The sequence below is a fragment of the Ursus maritimus genome, unplaced genomic scaffold, assembly GCF_017311325.1.
Source record: "Ursus maritimus isolate PB19 unplaced genomic scaffold, ASM1731132v1 scaffold_17, whole genome shotgun sequence".
Lineage (NCBI taxonomy): Eukaryota > Metazoa > Chordata > Mammalia > Carnivora > Ursidae > Ursus > Ursus maritimus.
The window spans coordinates 59,809,470-59,828,395 of NW_024424119.1; the positions used below are offsets into that span (position 1 = coordinate 59,809,470).

Below are 18,926 nucleotides of genomic sequence, written 5' to 3' on the forward strand. Positions count from 1 at the left end.
TCGGCCGAGGGCTCGGGTGCCTTCTTCCCTCCCTCAGACGTCCGGGGACCACGGCTCCGGGGGAAGACGTGGCGCCCCCAGCCCGCGGGATCGGGCGCACGCAGGACGGCCGGGACACCCCGCTGGGGATGCGCCGAGGGCCCCGTATTCGCGCTGCCCAGAGCTAGGGCTCTGCCCGGAGCCCATGAGCACCATGCGCCTGCTGACACTCGCCCTGCTTTTCTCCTGCTCCTTTGCCCGCGCCGCCTGCGACCCCAAGATCGTCAACATCGGAGCTGTGCTGAGCACGCGGAAGCACGAGCAGATGTTCCGTGAGGCCGTGAACCAGGCCAACAAGCGGCATGGCTCCTGGAAGATCCAACTCAATGCCACCTCCGTCACCCACAAGCCCAACGCCATCCAGATGGCCCTGTCGGTGTGCGAGGACCTCATTTCCAGCCAGGTGCCCACCCCCCCACCACCACCACCACGGCTCTTGCTTCGCAGCTCTTGCCCTTCCCCCACCGCCTCCCCGCCATCCTCCCTCCTCCACCCTCCATCCCTCCTACTGTCCCAGTTTCATCCCACCCTTTCCTAGCTCTCTTAAGAGAGGACCCCTAAGCAAGCTGGCTCATTCTGGAAAGGGCTGGTCTCACTAGCAGCCAAACACCAGTTCCCCATCTCGCCACATCTCTCTCCCCCACAATGGTCACCGGCCACTCTGGTCAGTCGTCTCGAGGTTCCAGGGTTCTAGGTCCTGACCGATGTGTGCAGACGCATGGCAAGCATTTCGTGGTTTGCTTCATCACTGTGTCAGTGAGGGGTGGGTATCCTGGGCTTATGCGTAGAGGTGCTGTTCCAGCCACAAGCCCACACTATGCGCAGGTCTTTAAACAGGATGGGGCCTGGGGCCATCTTTGTCTCTGCTTCTAGACCTCCTTCCCTTCCTCCCTCCCCTTCCCCCATCCATGGGTTTGTCTGAGATGGGAAATGGCCCAGGTGTTGAAGCAGGGTTTTCTGGAGGGTAGGAGCAGGGACTGTGCGTGTGGGAGGTGTCAGGGCCCAGCGTGGGAGCCGCTGACGACCAGAGCCGCGGGGGAGGACAGGACTCCTAGGATTTTGCCTGTCAGAGCTGTCCGCCCCTGTTCAGTGCTGCTTGCTGAATTCCAATGAACCCACGGGATCACTGCAATGCAGCGCTTTATGTAAGAGTCAGGGCCGACACCGGGCCAAATGATGCTCATCTCTGCTCACCTGACAGACACCACATCTGTGGACATCAGTGGACAGGCACACTCACGCAAGCACACATTCACATCTGTGTTTGTGTAGAGATGCCTAGACTTACGTTAGCACACACTCATGCACATTGGTGTTACACGCTCACACACACATCTGCCCAACACACATGCACACCCACGGACACGCAGAGCTTGGCACACCCAGGTGCACATGCAAACGCATGTGCTCACACACATGGGCTCCATCATGCACACACATGCACCCACACATATGGACACGTGGGGGCATACATTTATACACATGCATATTCCAGCACGTTCTCGTGAACACCTGCATGGTCACTCGTGCAGACACAGACTGAACACTTTTGGGTGCAGACTGGAGGTGAGGGCCGGGGGCGGGGGGCAAGAGCCGGTCCAAACAGCTCCAACTGCAGAGGCTGGGGCTGTGCTTTGCCCAGAAATCCCCCCTTCCCACCTCATGAGCCACCTGCACGCTCCCAGCCCCAAGCACTAGAGACAGGACTGGGTGAAGCCTCTGTGGCCAGCAGCTGAGGTCACATGTCCCATCTGGGATGAGGGAGAGACGTGAAGAAGTGGAGTTAGAGAGTCCTGTAGGGCCCTTTTTGGGGACCCCTCCTCCAACTCACAGTTATGCTGTCTGTGAGCATTGTTCCCCCAGACAGCAGCCAGTGCCAGGACCAAAGGTGACGGCAGCAGCTGCCACTAACTGAGCACACCCTATGGGCAAGGGCTGTGCCAGCATGGCAGCCATCGCCCCCACAGTGTGAGGCCGGAGCATGCCCCCCCCCCACGTGCAGGAGGAGGTGGGCCCTGTGGCTCAGAGAGTGGAAGGCGGAGTTGGAACAGACACAGGTCCTTCTAATGTGAGAGTGGCAGGGAAATGCCCAGCCATCTGCTCCCTGCCACCACCTTTTCCCTGCCTTGGAGGACTGAGCCACTGGCTTCAGACCTGCCTGCAGGGGCTGTGGTCTGGGCAGGAAGGTAGGCTGCACCCCCCCCCACCTCCCTTCCCTTCCTTGAGGGTGTGGTCAGTGCTCAAAGTCAGGACTGGGTCTTGTTCAAACTAGGCTGAGCTCAGCAGGCCCCTGGAAGACACCTGCAAAGGGCTGAGGCTCCAGGGGCTCCTCGCCTGGCCCCTGCCGATAGAGCTCCATCTGCAGTATTAGACGCAGACATTCCAGATCAGCTCTCAGTTTCTGGAACACTGGCCTCTGCACCCAGGAGGAGAGACAGTGGGTGGCGTGGTGTGCTTGTCAGCATGATGCAGGACCAACGACTCTCACCAGCCTGTGCTGGGGGTGATGTGTACCTCCTGGGACATCACAAGAACAGTCCTTGCCCTCCCTTTCAGGGTCTTCATACCCACCCCAGGAGCGTCCCTCCAGTGCGAGGGGGGAAGGGAGGCCCCAGGCAGGGGAAGTGCAGGGGAGGGGTCCGTCACCTCCCTGTGTGTCCTGTCGGCCCCCTGGAGTCTTGCTCTGCCTCTGACTCACCCCTTCAATTGTTTTATAGTCTGAGGGTGGTTCTAGGGTCTTGTCCCCTTGCCTGGGGGTGTGTACCCCTTGGGCTGCATGTGTGCACAAATGGTGCCCCTGGATCTCCCCACCCCTGGCCTGCTGAGTTCAGCCTCTGCTGCTTCTGGGCAGCCAGCTCCAGGGCAGTCCCCATCCCACCCTCACCCCCGACTTGTGCTGACCTTGTCCCCTGTGTCCACAGGTCTACGCCATCCTAGTTAGCCACCCACCTACCCCCAACGACCACTTCACTCCCACCCCCGTCTCCTACACAGCCGGCTTCTACCGCATCCCCGTCCTGGGGCTGACCACCCGTATGTCCATCTACTCAGACAAGGTAAGCCTGACCACTCAATGGGGACCCAGCTGGCTCTGTTCCTGTGTTCAGACCCAGCGGCTGAGTTCTGCAGCCCAGGGCCACTGGCAGCTGCCTTGGGGAGAGGGAGGAGGGCGGAGGCACTGAGGTGCTCAGACAGTGGGCTCTGGGCTCAAGGAGCAGCAGGGTGAGACATGAGCTCATGCATTCATGCATGTTCACACACTCGAACCCACACACAGAGCCTCACACACACACAGACTGACACGCACACACATACACACCGATACACATTCTCCTAGCACGCAAACTCAGACTCACACAGACTCACAGATACAAACAAACCCGTACATTCACACCAAGTTCACGTGCACACACAAACACGTTCCCGTGAACACTCAGGGGCGCTTAACCATGCTCTCACACGTGCACACTCACACCACACACACTCTTACACTCATACATACGCTAACGTGTTCACCGTCCCACACACTCATGCTGCATCACACACGCACTCACAGGCACACTCATGCACTTATACTCATGCCGACACACACACATACACTCATTCTGGCAGGTGACAGGCACGAATAACAAGCTCTCGGAAGCAGCAGAGGTCCCCGCGGGCTGAGAGAAGGGACAGACAGGTGGATTTTGGAGAGCTGGAGGAGTCCCTGCCAGAGGAGGAAAAGCCTGGAAGGGGTGCACCAGGCAGCCATGAGGTTGTGGGTCCCAGTCCTTCCAGCTGCAGGGCACAGGTGTAAAAGATGTCCGCTTGTGTGCAGGGTAACAGAGGAGGCAGCTCATGGCAGGACAGGCTAGTCTGGGGTGTGCAGGCCCTGGGGCTGCAAGCACCACTACTCAGCAGCATATAGCACCTTTGTGGTCCCTGGGTGGGGAATGGGGGTCTGCCTGGAGCCATCCAATCCTGGAGCAGCCGCTGGAAGAGCCAAGAGGTCACCGAGTTGGTATCCCATAGAGGTGGGGACCTCATTCTAGGTCACACAGCTCTCCCACAGCATCTGCCCATGATTCTGGGAGGACTCGTCAGCAGGGGATGCCAAGAACCACCAGGAGGCTGGGAGGGCCTCCCAGCCGGCCCCACATGTTCCTCCAGACCTTGGGCTACCTGTAGACAGATCAGAAGGGGCCAGAGGAGAGGCCGTGTGCTGGGGGCTTCCCAGTCCCCCATCCTCTCCAAGTGCATCTTGCCAGGAGCCCACAGTTCTAGATAAAGCTGCCTAAGGCACGGAGATCATCCCGGCCAGGGCCAGAGGGGTCTGGGGAGTCAGAGGTGAGGGGAAAGGGAAGCCAGAGCCAAAGTGTCTCCAGGAGGCTCCCAAGGGAGGAAGCCAGTTGGAGGCTGGAGCAGCAGCCCTTTCCTGAGGCTCTGGGAGCCCCCGTGTGTAGCTGAGACACACAGACTGTTCAGATGCACTTAGACCTCAACTTCAGAGAAGTGGGGGATCCTTTCCTGTGCCCTCCAACCTCCTTAGCTCTCTGGCACCAGTCCCCTCCTGCACAGAAGGGAGGAGCTGTGCTCTACCCAGAAAAGTGGCTGGGAGGAGGCACCCTCTTCCCAGGGCAGAACCCCGGCCTGGCTTCAGATTGTGGCCCAACTCCCTGGTCCAGCGTGAGGTCAAACCTAATGACCGAACCTCACAACTCTGCCCTGGCCCCACTCATTGTCCCAATCCACTGCCAATCTGTGCCCAACACACGGACCCGGAAGGCCCGGGGTCAGAGCCAGTCCGAGACCCCAAATACAACCCCCTTGCAGCTGTGTTGGCAAGCGGATGAGGGCCAGAGGCAAAAGGGCATTCTTGCACTCTGGTTCCAAGGCACTGCCCCCCAGGCCACAAAGAGGGAGCAGGTGGGAAAATGGTGTGCACATCTCTGAGGACCACAAGATCAGCATGGGGCTAGTGTTCCGGGTAGATGTGGAGGAGCGAGGCCGAGGAGGGCAGAGCCCGCCACGCACTCCTGTCCTGTCATGCCCCATCCTGGCAGTTATAGGCACACACAGAAGTAAGGTGGGGTCAGCAAGCAATCACCTCTAGACTTGAAGACAAGAAGTATTTAGCCCCAAATAAAGACTTTCGGCACACACGACGGTTCTGTGAATTTGGGAAGGAGTCCAGTGAAGCCCCAGTAGGGATCTTTGAGAGGCTGCCGCAGGGGCTGGCAGCCAGGGAGTAGGGGAGCTCATCTCAGGGACGGTTCCAGAGACCTAATTAATGCCGGTCAGGGTGCTGCTGGGCAGACCCCCAGCTTCTGTTTCTCCGTTTGGATGGCCTGGGGCGGGGGGAGAAGCCAGCAGTGGGAGACGGCAGGGGGAGTGGGGCTCCTGGCTCTGGCAGGTGTCGCCCAGTGGTGCGAGGGCAGAGCTGGGCGGAAGCAGGGTCCCCGGGGTGTGGAGGGCAGCCTGGGCGAAGCGCCCCCATGCCCCCGCTGGCCGCGGGCCGCCGGCGAGCCCCTCAGCCCTCCCGTGTTCCCGCAGAGCATACACCTGAGCTTCCTTCGCACGGTGCCGCCCTACTCGCACCAGTCCAGTGTGTGGTTCGAGATGATGCGCGCCTACAGCTGGAACCACGTCATCCTCTTGGTCAGCGACGACCATGAGGGCAGGGCCGCGCAGAAGCGCCTGGAGACGCTGCTGGAGGAGCGCGAGTCCAAGGTGAGGCCCGGGCCGCGGGCGGGGGGAGCCGGAGCAGGAGCCGAGGAGCCGGAGCCGGAGCCGGCGCGCTGCCCGCCGCTGTGTCTGTGGCCCGTGTGTGCACACCCTTTCTTTCCATCGTGCATGGTCAGCACCACTACGTCTGGCGAGCGCCCGCCCCAGCCTGTTCTCGGCTCATTTCACTCGCTTTGCCATTAGTCGAAATCTCTCCTTCGTGTCAGTCCCTGCGGGGCGAGGGCAGGACCACCTGGAGCTCCGCAAACACCCCGCCCCGCCCACCGCAGCGCCCTCCTCCTCACGGGGCTGCAAGGCCCGCCCCCGGCCCCCGCGCCCCACCCAGACACGTGCAGTTCCGCCCCCTGGCCCCCTGCAGGCCCCCAGCCCCAGCAGGTGCAGGCCCCAGCCCGGCCCGGTGCGGCCCCGCCCCCTCCCCGCTCCCCATCGGACCCAGTGCCACAGGACCGTGCGTCGTGCCCCTCCCCCAGAGGACCCGGAACCCTCCCTCCCTGGATTCCACGACCTCGCCTCCCCTGCCGCCCTCCCCCTCTCAGCTGCCCATTGTCCTCACCAAAGCTCATCCACGGACATCTGCCCCCCCCTCCCATCTTCCTGGGCTCTGCCCCCTTCAGGCCTCCCCCTCCCCGCACTGAGCCCTGGGCCCGAGGCTGTCCCCTCCTCACTCCTACCAGGGGGCTGGGCTCTGAAGTCCTCCAAGAGACCAGTTACCCTCCTGGCTCTAGGCACAGTGACCAACAGCCCCACCCTGGCCCCCACTCTGTGGGGCTGCAGAGAGAGCAGAGTGGCAATTTCTGGGGGTCCAGGTGACCCCCATCCCCTTCCTTGCCTGCCCCCACTGCCAGCTTGAGGAGGCCCAGGGTCCCGCCTTCACCCAGCCCAGAGCACCGAGCACTCAACACCTGTGCCATGGCCCCTGAGTTAGGATGGAGGCCAAGCCGCGCAGAGAGGGAGGAAGGCCTAGGCTGGGGCGGGCCCTGGGAGGCCAGACCAAGGGGGTGGCGGGGAGCATGTTTTGTCTGTGAAGTCAGAGCTGGCTTCAACCAACTTAGTGTCAACCCCAGGCTCCTCATAGTCCCCTGAAGGGAGTAGAGGGCACCGGCTGGCGTGGGTGAAGCCAGAAGGCAGATTCAGAGGGTCCTGGGGGGTCCTGCTGTGGGAGACCGGCTGAGTGTGAGAGGGAGGGCTGACTACCAGCGCCGTGGGCCCCACTCCTCCCAAGACAGCTTCCACCAGCGCCTGGCAGGCTGGTCACCTCCTGGCGTGCCCACCAGTGGCCGCACACACACACACTTACCGGCCATGTCCCCGCACACCCACCCACGTGCACCCCTGCTCACAGGGACATGTGGTCATTCCCAAGACAATCCCCTCACACTTCACATCTCCCACCACAGCCTGAGACTGTACCTGGACACGCACACAGGCCTGTAGCCCATGGACACACTCACCCCACCAACACACACACACAAGTGCGCGGATGGCACTGGCCTTCATTTCCCCACCAAAAAGCTTGTGTAGACGAACACTTTCACACAGATGCCTGCAGACGCACACCACCCCTGTGGGCACACGTGTGTGCACACGCGCACGATCCTGTCAGGTTCTCTGTCCAGTGCACACGTGGGCGGACGGGTGTGCATACACCCGTCAGTGAGAACAGGCGCCAGGGCCTCTAGGGAAGACAGAGGGGAGGATGCCAGGAGGGGAGGGACAGAGGGGACAGGGCATGAGGGAGGGGCTACTCACCCCCCTTTCAGGACTGCCTGGGGTGGGGCGGGCACCGCTGGGACCACATAGCAGGTGCATGGCAGGGGCGGGGGAGGCAGGTGGGACCCTAAAGGGACACGTTTGGTATGGACACAGACAGGGCCGCCCTTTCTCCCAAGCGTGACCTTTTCCAAGAGCACAGCTCCGTGGCCGGGAGCCCCAGTGGCCCCCGTGCCCCCTCGTCCCCTGCACTGCCCTGGCCCCCAGCCCCGCGCGGGCCTCGGTGTTTGCGAGCTCCAGGTACGTGCCCGTCTGCAGACGTGCCGAGGAGGTGGTGTGGTTGCTTTCGCGCCGTCATTTTCAACCGTTTATAATCTTCTTCTGTGTCTGCATATTTTCTCTGTGCACATTATTCATCAGAGTAAAAAAAGGAACTATGAAAACCTCGACCAACTGTCCTATGACAACAAGCGCGGACCCAAGGTATATATGCATGGACGTGCACGCCACCCACCGACTAGGGAGCCCTGGCCTCCAGCGCCTCGGCCACTAGGGCTGCTGTCGGCCCAGCTGTGCTGAGCTGCAGGCCTGAGCCTTGAGGAGAGTGAGGTCAGGAGGCAGGCAGCCGCAGGCAGGAGAGGGCAGGAGCGGGCCGCCCACCGTGGCCTCAGCCTTGGCCTGCACCGAGAAGCAGGCACGGCCGGCCGCAGGAGGAGCTGCTCTCCGGGAAGTGCATGCGAATCTCTGGGACCCCCAGGGTTTCCTCGAGGAACCCAGGAGGGAGCCCGCCCACCCAGCTGCCCGCCTGCCCCTGTCGGTCCAGCCGCTCCTACAGGGGCCTGCAGGGTCAGGCCTGAGAGGATCTCCCGTGGTTTTGGAAAAGTCGGCCCTATCTCTGCTCCCGGTTGCATTCCAAAACTCTTTTCTGTTTCCTGTCCGCTGCACGCATCCTTCTGAGTCTCGGCCCACTTCAGCTTGCATGCTCAGTGCAAAAGTGAGGACAGGAGAGAGATGGAGCGAGCGCAGGAGAGCGAGCAGGCTGAAGAAAGGACAGCAAGCGAGGCCAGGCCAGGCCAGGCAGGAGCCAGGCAGGCAGGTGCACAGTGCAGGTGGCAGGTGCAGGCCACGGTGGCCCTAGCTAAGCTGCCTCTGGGCTCCTAGCAGCTGCAGCCCGACTCTCGCCCCTGAGGCGCTCCAGCCCATGCCCCAGCCATGTGCTGACACTCTCGCTCACACCGCAGGCTGAGAAGGTGCTGCAGTTCGACCCGGGGACCAAGAATGTGACAGCCCTGCTGATGGAGGCACGGGAGCTGGAGGCCCGGGTCATCATCCTCTCTGCCAGGTGAGTCTGGGCTGGGCCCCTCCCCTGACCTCACCCAGGCCTGCACCTGGGCCAGGGGCTCTGTGGGGCTGACACTGAGTTTCAGCTTCCAAAATGCCATTGCCGAGGAGACCCCCCCCACCCCTCCCACCCCCGCCACGTGTACCCGGAGACTTGGCCCATGCAACGTCCTCTACCTGTCCATCCTTTCTCCTTCCAGTCACCTGTTGCTGCTTGCTCTGACATGGGAGATGGAGAAGTCCCTGCCCTCAGGAAGGCAAACATGGCCCAAGGGGATAGATGTGAACCAGGACTCTGGGAGCCGGGCTCAGGGAAGAAGCCCAGGGAAGGGACATGTGGGTACCAGGGGAGAAGGCCACAGCAGGGAGCGAGCCAGAGTCCTAGGACAGAAGGATTGGAGCAGTTGGAGTGGGCAGGAGGAGAAGGGAACTAGTTAGGGACCTGTGGAAACCAGGTTGCTGCCAGCCAGCACCTCCACCTTGACCTCGGAAATGAGACCCCCAGCACACGGCTGCGCACAGACTATCTGCAAGTGGCTACGTCCCCCCTGGGAAGGGAAAATCCAGGGCACTGGACTAGGAAAACGAAGAGCCCCGCCCCATGGCACAGCCAGGAGGGCCTACATGGACACACCCCAGTCTGCCCTTTCCTAGAAGCACCGCTGGGCTCCAGCGGAGTGGAGAAAGACAACAGGGGTCACCCTGCCCAGAGGAGTGCTCCCCAAATGCTGCTGGCCGGCAGACCACAGAGAGGAAGCCGTACTCTGAGTTGCAGGGCAAGGGTCCATTTGGACATTCAGTCAACAAACCCCTGACACAGAGCCAGGTGCCCCACCTCCTGGTGCTGGGGAGGGTGGGGCTAACCAAGGCTCCTTGGGCGGGGAGGTGGGGAGCCCTGTGCTTCCCGCAGCAGCCGGGAGCTAATGCCCCTCTGCCTCTGTCTTAGGTGGCTAACTGGGTTCACACCGACCATCCAACCCTGGGTGCTGTGGGGAGGGCTCCAGGAGAAAGGTTTAAGGACGGAACCAGGCAAGGTCAGGGGGCTGCCCCATCCCTCCCAGACCGAGCCCCTCGGGGAAAGCCCCACCAGATCCTCCCGTTTGATTTCCCAATTTGTTTATACTCCCCCTCATTCATCATGGGGCTTGAGAGAGGCTCAGTTGATGTGGTAGGATCAAAGAATGGGTGGGTGGGTGGGTGGACAAGTAGACAGACAGATGGACAAACGGACAGTCAGCTAACAACCGGAAGGCCCCTTCAACCAGCACAGAGCAACCCAAGGAACTCATTATGCCAAAACATAGATGTTCAACTGTTGGGCACTTTTACAAAGGATGAGGTCACAGCAAACTAGAACCGCTCAGCCCTCACCTTGTCACCAGAGTGGCCGCAGGACACAGGCCAGAAGCCATCCACAGAAGCCACCACACCCAGGTCCCGGCAGAGGGGTCTCCACCGTTTATCCTGTGCTCAGTGAGGTCCCACACCACACCCTGAAGCCCCCCGAGCACGGGCCGGGAGGGGCTTGGCCTGTGTCGCCCGCCCCCCGGCTCAAAGACAGGTTTCGCAGGTGCGTCTCAGGAGAAGGTCAGCTCAGGGCAGGCGATGTGGTCGCATCTGACAGCTGCACACACCATGCACACGTGGGCAGCACACGCAGCACGCCCATGCACACCACACACACGTGTGCACAGCCAGACAAACCGGTGTGCACTTGCCCACAGGCACACAGCATATTCACACCACACGCACACGTACACATACACACATGTTCTATAGACACACACCCTATGCACACGCGTGTGCACACCCACACCCACACACAGTGCACACACACATTACACATGCACGTGCAGGCGGGACCCCACATACACCACACACGCTTCTATACGGACTATGCACGCCTATACACACGTGCACACACACCGCACATACATGTGCTCCAACCAACACGCGCAGGGCACACATGTAGTCGTGCACGCACACACCGCATGCATGCACCCACCCCACGCGTGCACACGCACTGCAACAAAGGCAGAGCAGCCCTACCAACCCCGCGGCCCCCAGAGACCTCTCGCATCCACACGAGGCCCCTCCCGGGACCGTTAGGACTGGAAGGGACCCCTCCCCTCACACCTGGGCTCCTGGGCACAGAGACGCCCGAGTTTCACGACAGGGCCACCAGCCGCCCAGCTCGTCCAGGTCCCCAGGAGCCAGGGAGGCCAGGGAACGGCACACACCCGGCACTTCTGCCTCACACGCGGGCTCCTCCTTCGCGAGGGCCCTTGGGAGCATTTTGTGCGGAGCCTCCTGAAACCAATCTTAGTTTTTGAGCAATGTTCAGAGGGCAGGGAGGTCGTTTCTCAAACTTCATTTTCATCTTCCGGAATTGCCTTTTCTGGAACCGATTACTTCCCTAAAACAGTTTGACGGGTTGATCAGGATTTTGCCGACAACTTTTTACTAGTCATCACAATTCGTGCAGACAAGCACAGGCGTGCACCCTGCCCCCTCAGCCAAACGTCCCGGACCTGAATCTTGTCACTCAGACGGGCTTCTCTGCCAGCTCCCGTGGGCAGCCTGGGCCCCTCCAGGCACCGCACCGGCTTTGCCGGGCAATCCTGGCTGGAGGCTCTCCTTTGGTCGCGGGTGTGGTGCTGCCCAGCACGGGGCCCCTCTCTGTGTGTGGCTCACATCTGACAGGAGCATGTCGTGTAGTGCAAACACTGAAGGCCTACATTTCCTCATTGGCTAATCCTTGAGAAAAGTGGGGGCAGACCCCTTAGGGAGTCTAGAGTCACCTCAGTTTCCAGACTCAGTCATTGTGAAAATAACCCAACACTCCGACAGTCTGTCCAGCCCCTCTGTACCCTGCATTAGCAAAATGCCAGCTGTGGTCTAGGCCCATCGGAGGCCAGGTCCAGGCTGGCAGAGAAGGGAAGGTGGGAGCAGGGGGAGGACCCCCAGTGGCCCCCATAGCCCCACCAGGCCCAGGATCCTTGTCCTGATGAGGAGAGCCCTAGGGGACCAGGTGCACAGGGGCTCCCCTGTAAGGACACCCCGAGAGCTCAGGATCACATGCGGCTCCAAGGCAAGGCCCTGCACTGTGTCCTGCCACCACCCCATCCCTGGGCGGCAGGACACGCACAGCTGCTGGACAGCCTGAGGAGCGGGAGCAGCGGCTCTCGGCTCTGGTCTCTGTCCAGCGGCTTCCTCTGCAATGCGGAGGGCAGTTCCCAGGCACTGGGTCCCACCAACATCTGACCGACCTGGAGCGTCCCCGCCCCCTCATCTTGCATGTGTGCATGTGGAGAACCAGAGTGGTACGGCTTGTCCAGGAGGGTGGCAGGAGCACGGGCTCTGCGGTGACTGTCCACACACAGACCCAAGACTGCCAGTCACCATTACTTGTGTGCTTTGGGTGCCTTGGTTTCCCCTCCTGCCACAGGGATAGTACTGATGTCTGCGGCATAGGGATACCATGATAATTAAATGCGGGAGTCTGTGTAAAGCGCTCAGAGCAGTGCCTGGCACCTGGTGAGCAAGTGAGCAATCGACAATGACCCCTTACCGCCGGGAGCACCCTGACCCTACTCGCCAAGGCAGGAGGCCAGCAGGAGAGGCTGGAAGCTCTGGGGGTCTGGGCCCCATTACCCCATCCCTACCCTCCACACCCTCCCCTCACCTCTGTAGCAGGGAGAGGGGGAGGGTCCTCCCGGCCCACGTGTGGGCTGGCGATGCAGGCTGGTACTGGTCCCTCTGCACCATCACTGGACCCAGAAAGGGCTGGAGGCAGCGGTGTTGCTGGGCCTGTCACCTCTGCAGTGTCCCCAGGCCTCTTTCCAGGGGAGGGCAGGGCTGGGGGACAAAGGGCAGCAGGCCCAGATCCAGAGGAGGACCTGCGAACTGGGACTGGGAGCAGCCGTGGTCCGGCGGGGAAAGGCTCGCGTCCTGGCCCGTCAGCCCCCTCTGCCCCACAGCGAGGACGATGCCGCCACTGGCAAAATGCTGGGTGCCGCGATGCTGAACATGACGGGCCTCCGGCGTGTGTGGCTAGGTGGGAGCGCAGAGATCTCGGGAACGCCGGCGCTACGCGCCCGACGTGATGCTAGCCTGCGGGTCCAAGTAGTTGGGCAGGGGCTCTCCCAGACCCTATGCCACCAAAACCCGCCCAGTGCATCATTGCAGACTGCAGCCTATCAAGCAAGAAACTGAGTCAGCCCACATCAGCGACGCGGTGGGCGTGGTGGCCCAGGCGGTGCACGAGCTCCTGGAGAAAGAGAACATCACCGACCCGCCCCGGGGCTGCGTGGGCAACACCAACATCTGGAAGACAGGGCCGCTCTTCAAGAGGTGGGCGGGGTTCTCTTCTAGGAGTGGGCGGGGACTAGACTCCAGGGGTGGGCGGGGACCATCCAGAGGTGGGAGGGAACTATCGTCCAGAGGTGGGGGGGACTATCCAGAGATGGGCGGGAACTATCGTCCAGAGGAGGGGGGGGGAACTATCCAGAGATGGGCGGGGACTAGCCTCCAGAGGTGGGCGGGGACCATCCAGAGGTGGGCGGGGACCATCCAGAGATGGGAGGGAACTATCGTCCAGAGGTGGTGGGGGGGGACTATCCAGAGATGGGAGGGAACTATCCTCCAGAGGTGGGCGGGCTCCCTTCTAGAGGTGGGCGGGAACTATCCTCCAGAGGTGGGCGGGGCTGTCTTCTAGGGGTGGGCGGGGACTAGCCTCCAGAGGTGGGCGGGGCTGTCTTCTAGGGGTGGAGGGGGGGTGTCTCTTCTAGAATGGGTGGGGCACCCTTCTAGAGGTGGGCGAGGCTGTCTTCTAGAGGTGGGTGGTGCCTCGCTGGAGATGGGAATAGTCCTCTTCAGCAGGTGGTCCAGGGCAGCCTGCTGCTGACATCCTACAGACGCAGTCATCTCCGCGACTTTCCTCCTCGTTCCCCCATCTCTCTCCCACCACCACCACCTCCATCTCCACTGTGCTAATCACCCATCTCATTGCCAACACTGACATTAATGCTTCAAATGCCAGTGAAGTCGTGGCTGCCTCCACTGCTCCTGACCCCACCTTTTAACACTGCAGCCAACCCTGAGACCCACTCCAGCTACACAGGGTAGTTGACAACCTTTGGGAGGAGGCTCCTGCTGCAGATGGGGACAGGGAACCCAGCAGATCAGACAAAGAAGCCCCCAAAAGGATGGAACCCAAGCCCGTAGAGAGCCAGGGTTGGCCAGATGCCCCAGTGGGTGGCCACAAAGGGGCAGGAGTTAACTCACAGCACCCTGGACACTATGCCACTCAGCCCATCACCAGGCCCCCCACCCCCACTACATAGTGAACACTGAGTAGCGTGTGCAGAACATGGTTATGGTGCCCACAACAGGAGTACGAACACAGCTGCAGGTCTATGCAGCATATGTGCACAGACTCAGAGAGGCATGTGGCACACACACACACACGTGCCACAAGTACATGTAGAGGGGTGCATCCACACAAAGATCACGTGTGCTCACATGTATGGCCCCATGTACACACATACACATGAGTGTGCACACACAGCAAGACAGGACCTCAGCCCTACCTCCCCCACTTGCTGGTGAACAGGCTGGTGCATCCTGCCTGGGCTTACTCCTCCTCACTTGTTAAGCAAGGATGACAGCTGGGAGGGAATGTCCCAACCCACAGAAAGCTCCGGATGGGTCTGGTGCTCGGGACCTGCCGGGCTACCATAGCTGTGTTATCCGTCTGGTGCTGGCAGGCCGGGACACCATCACCAGATGCCCAGCATGAGGGTCTGACGTCTGCTGATCTTTCTTTCTTGGGACTGAGGCAGAAGAAGGCGCTCGGGCTCAGAAGGCCAGGGAGAGAGAGTGTCTCTGATAAGTCTGCCCACACTCCCCTCTGCAGAGTGCTGATGTCTTCCAAGTATGCAGACGGCGTGACAGGCCGCGTGGAATTCAATGAGGATGGGGATCGGAAGTTCGCTAACTACAGCATCATGAACCTACAGAACCGGAAGCTGGTGCAAGTGGGCATCTACAATGGCACCCATGTAGGTGGGGGTCATGAGGGGGTGGGGGCTGGGGCCTTAGGGTCCTGGGGCCAAGACCCCTGCGTGGCCACCCTCCATCTCATACTCCCACCCCCAGGTCATCCCCAACGACAGGAAGATCATCTGGCCGGGTGGAGAGACAGAGAAGCCCCGAGGGTACCAGATGTCCACCAGGCTGAAGGTGGGGACCCCGCCACCCTGTGTCAGCATCCACACCCCAGACGCTCCATCCAGCTCCTCAGGCCCAGAGGAGGGGACAGGGAGGTCAATGAAAGTGACTGAAGGAAGTGGGGAATGACCATCACCTGGCTGCTCTAGCCCGCACCTGGCACCACAGAGGAAGCAGGGCGAGCAGGTGGAGGGATGAGAGGAAGCTGCCGGCCCCCCATCCCATGGGCTCTCTCCAGTGCCTCTCCTGATGCAACTCCACTTAAGCCTAGGGAAGCCGTGTGGGACAGGACTCTCCTGGGATGAGCTGATAGGGGACGGAGGGACCACGAGGTGGTTATTCTGTGGACCTCAGCCTCAGCACTCTCCGTCCTGAGTCCTGGTTCTTGAGATGCCATTTCCACACCCCTCATCACCCTTCTGGGTAGTCCTAGCCACCCCCACCCCCAGTCTCACAGCCTCCTGACGTGACCGAGTCAAACCGTCCTTTTGGCCCCCTCCCCCACCGCTGGGCATTCCCCATAGCAGGCTGTTCTCTCCTTGGCTCTGTCCCTGGGCCTCTGGGAGCCCCTCCTTTGCTGGCCTTTCCCCTCGAAATTTCCCTTCCTTGCTCCTTTGGGCTCATCCCTCCTTCACGGTCATCATCCTTCACGACGGGCAGGGTGGGCTTTTCCAAAGCAGTTTGATACCTTGAATTGAAAAGTCTGAAAGTAAGAGCCCAAACACTGACGACCAGATGGTCCCATTCAGGCCTCCAGATGCAGATGGCTTTGCACAACGTTTTTTTGTTTGTTTGTTTGTTTTGTTTTGTTTGGCTCATTGATTTTTTAAAGGCACAAACATATTGCTTGTATAAGATAAAAACTTTTTTTTAAAAAAAGAAAAACATGATGAAAGTTTAAAAAGCAATAAGCTCCTTCAGGTGCTCCCAGTCTCCCTGGGGAAAAGTCAAAATGCTGCCCTTGCAGCTGAGACTCTGGTCGGCCCGCCCCTGGAGACCCGCCCTCCCCAGCATGCCAGCAGAGGGTCCCTGTCAAACCGACCCCTGCCTACTCTGCGTGCCCAGCTCCAACAGCGCCTCCTCGGGGCCCTCGTCAGTGTGTTGCATTTGGGTCAGCCCCCCGTGTCCCTATCTGCCCTCCCCACCCCCAGGCTCTGTGCCTGCGAAAGACAGGGAGAAGAGAGAACACCAGCACAAGCCTCGAGGGGGCCCTGGGTTGAGAGGCAGGCTACGGGAGAGAGGACAGCGACCAGAAAGAGGAAAGAGGAGGGGAGCAAAGCTAGGTGGTCAAATGCTCACTGCTGAGGAGACTGAGGGCCAGGAGAGGCCAGGTGACCAGATAAGGGTGATCCTTGTGTGTCCCAGGTCCTGTGCAGACTTGGAGTGGATGCCAGACACGCCCCTGTCCTCATGGTGGGCAGTGGAGGGCAGGGTGCATGCTCTGGGCTGGGACAGGGAGTTTTTCATCCCTGAGAAATCAGAGACGGTGCTGGGCAGACTGGACATTCCAGCAGGCTCTGATGGAGGGAGTGAGGCATAAAGCAATACCCCAAAGACAAGTGGCCAAGAGGAAGGGACAGTGTTTCAGAAGGCCCTGAGTAGTCTGGGGACCCTCCCAGGGACAACAGGCAGGTGTTGCTGACGATGGCCAGGGAAGATGTGGAGCTAAGCAGAGGGCAGTGGCTGGAGGTGGGGGGACGTCAGGGATTTGGAGGGCCTCCAGGGGAGTCTGGGAGCTTAGGGTGGGTGGTCCAGGCTGGGTCTTCTCCCCACCCCCCCAGATTGTGACGATCCACCAGGAGCCTTTCGTGTACGTCAAGCCCACGCTGAGCGATGGCACATGCAAGGAGGAGTTCACCGTCAATGGGGACCCCGTCAAGAAAGTGATCTGCACCGGGCCCAACGACACGTCGCCGGGCAGCCGTGAGCGCGGGGCTGGGGCGCAGGAGCGGGGCGAGGCGGGGCGGAGGGCCCGGGAGCTCGGCGGCGACGGCCCCTGCTCTCCCCCCTAGCTCGCCACACGGTGCCTCAGTGCTGCTATGGCTTCTGCATCGATCTGCTCATCAAGCTGGCGCGGACCATGAACTTCACCTACGAGGTGCACCTGGTGGCTGACGGCAAGTTCGGCACTCAGGAGCGGGTACGCGTGGATTGCTGGGTGCCACGAGGGACGGGTCCGGGTGGATGCAGTCTGGCGAGGGACCGGGCCTGGGGTGGGCGGGGCCTGCGGGCCCGGGGGCGGGGCCTACGGATTGGGGCGGGGCCTGGAGTGGGTGGACCCAAGAGCTGAGCTAGGGCAGGGGCCGGTCCGGGTCGCCGCAGTGGGGCTGACGGCGTTCGCGCGCCCACCGGCTGTGTCGCCACGCAGGTGAACAACAGCAATAAGAAGGAGTGGAATGGGATGATGGGCGAGCTGCTCAGCGGGCAGGCGGACATGATCGTGGCGCCGCTGACCATCAACAACGAGCGTGCGCAGTACATCGAGTTCTCCAAGCCCTTCAAGTACCAGGGCCTGACCATTCTGGTCAAGAAGGTGCGCAGGGCCCGGCGGCGCTGGAGTGGGTTCCTAGGTGAGCCCGGACGGCGCTGACAGCCTGTCCACCTGCAGGAGATCCCCCGTAGCACGCTGGACTCGTTCATGCAGCCCTTCCAGAGCACGCTGTGGCTGCTGGTGGGGTTGTCGGTGCATGTGGTGGCCGTGATGCTGTACCTGTTGGACCGTTTCAGGTGAGCGCGGCCCGGGGGCCGGACACCTCCGTCTGCGGGGGCGGGGCGGAGCCGGGCGCGGGGGCGGGGCAGGGCTGCCCCTCCCGTCCTCTCCCGCCCGCGCTCTGCGCCCCGCAGCCCCTTCGGCCGGTTCAAGGTGAACAGTGAAGAGGAGGAGGAAGACGCGCTGACCCTGTCTTCGGCCATGTGGTTCTCCTGGGGCGTCCTGCTCAACTCGGGTATCGGGGAAGGTGAGCCGCGCCCGGGCCGCATCCCACTCTGCCCCTTCCCGCCTGCCGGGAGCTGACAGTCCTCTGCTCGCAGGCGCCCCCCGGAGCTTCTCGGCGCGCATCCTGGGCATGGTGTGGGCCGGCTTCGCCATGATCATCGTGGCCTCCTACACCGCCAACCTGGCGGCCTTCCTGGTGCTGGACCGGCCGGAGGAGCGCATCACGGGCATCAACGACCCACGGGTGAGGCCTGGCCGGCTGGGAGCGGGGGGCGTGAGGTCAGCGGCGCTCTGCCTCGGGTGGGCTCCGGGAGCAGCCGCGAGCCCTGCGCTCTGCCCCCGCAGCTGAGGAATCCCTCCGACAAGTTCATCTACGCCACGGTGAAGCAGAGCTCGGTGGACATCTACTTCCGGCGGCAGGTGGAGCTGAGCACCATGTACCGGCACATGGAGAAGCACAACTACGAGAGCGCCGCGGAGGCCATCCAGGCCGTGCGGGACAAGTGAGGGGGGGCGGGACAAGTGGGGGGGGCAGGGGAGGGGCATCCACCCGACAGGAAGAGTGAGGGTGTCCGGGCTGGATGGGAACCAGAGGATGGAGATAGAGGTGAGGTTTCCAGGTGGGCAGGGCGAAGGAGTGCAAGGTGCAGAGGTGAGGGCAGCCTGATTGTGCAGGGCGCCTGTGACCCCTGCCCCTGCCCACAGCAAGCTTCATGCCTTCATCTGGGACTCGGCGGTGCTGGAGTTCGAGGCCTCGCAGAAGTGCGACCTGGTGACCACCGGCGAGCTGTTCTTCCGCTCCGGCTTTGGCATTGGCATGCGCAAGGACAGCCCCTGGAAGCAGAACGTCTCCCTGTCCATCCTCAAGTGAGTTGCCTCACCCGCGCCTACTGCCCTTCGCCCTTCTCCAAGAGGCGTCCACCGGAGGCGGACCCCTCCCCAG

At 61.7% G+C, this 18,926-nt stretch overlaps 1 protein-coding gene across 5 annotated transcripts in view; it reads left to right on the forward strand.

The window, feature by feature from the left end:
- The first annotated feature begins 169 nt into the window (after nucleotides 1-169).
- The window catches only part of GRIN1 (glutamate ionotropic receptor NMDA type subunit 1), a 25,365-nt gene continuing 6,608 nt past the window's right edge, over nucleotides 170-18,926 (forward strand). For 2 of the 5 annotated variants that reach the window (XM_040632254.1, XM_040632255.1), the window contains exons 1-17: nucleotides 185-442; nucleotides 2,961-3,095; nucleotides 5,575-5,751; nucleotides 7,897-7,959; nucleotides 8,718-8,818; nucleotides 12,798-12,942; nucleotides 13,013-13,170; nucleotides 14,735-14,879; nucleotides 14,977-15,060; nucleotides 16,830-16,971; nucleotides 17,061-17,188; nucleotides 17,417-17,581; nucleotides 17,657-17,775; nucleotides 17,893-18,005; nucleotides 18,079-18,227; nucleotides 18,329-18,486; nucleotides 18,689-18,850. In XM_040632254.1, coding sequence (XP_040488188.1) covers nucleotides 185-442; nucleotides 2,961-3,095; nucleotides 5,575-5,751; nucleotides 7,897-7,959; nucleotides 8,718-8,818; nucleotides 12,798-12,942; nucleotides 13,013-13,170; nucleotides 14,735-14,879; nucleotides 14,977-15,060; nucleotides 16,830-16,971; nucleotides 17,061-17,188; nucleotides 17,417-17,581; nucleotides 17,657-17,775; nucleotides 17,893-18,005; nucleotides 18,079-18,227; nucleotides 18,329-18,486; nucleotides 18,689-18,850 — 2,402 coding nt within the window. Of the gene's footprint in view, nucleotides 443-2,960; nucleotides 3,096-5,574; nucleotides 5,752-7,896; nucleotides 7,960-8,717; nucleotides 8,819-12,797; nucleotides 12,943-13,012; nucleotides 13,171-14,734; nucleotides 14,880-14,976; nucleotides 15,061-16,829; nucleotides 16,972-17,060; nucleotides 17,189-17,416; nucleotides 17,582-17,656; nucleotides 17,776-17,892; nucleotides 18,006-18,078; nucleotides 18,228-18,328; nucleotides 18,487-18,688; nucleotides 18,851-18,926 lie in introns of all 5 variants that reach the window. The other 3 variants (XM_040632258.1, XM_040632257.1, XM_040632259.1) reach the window with 2 other exon arrangements.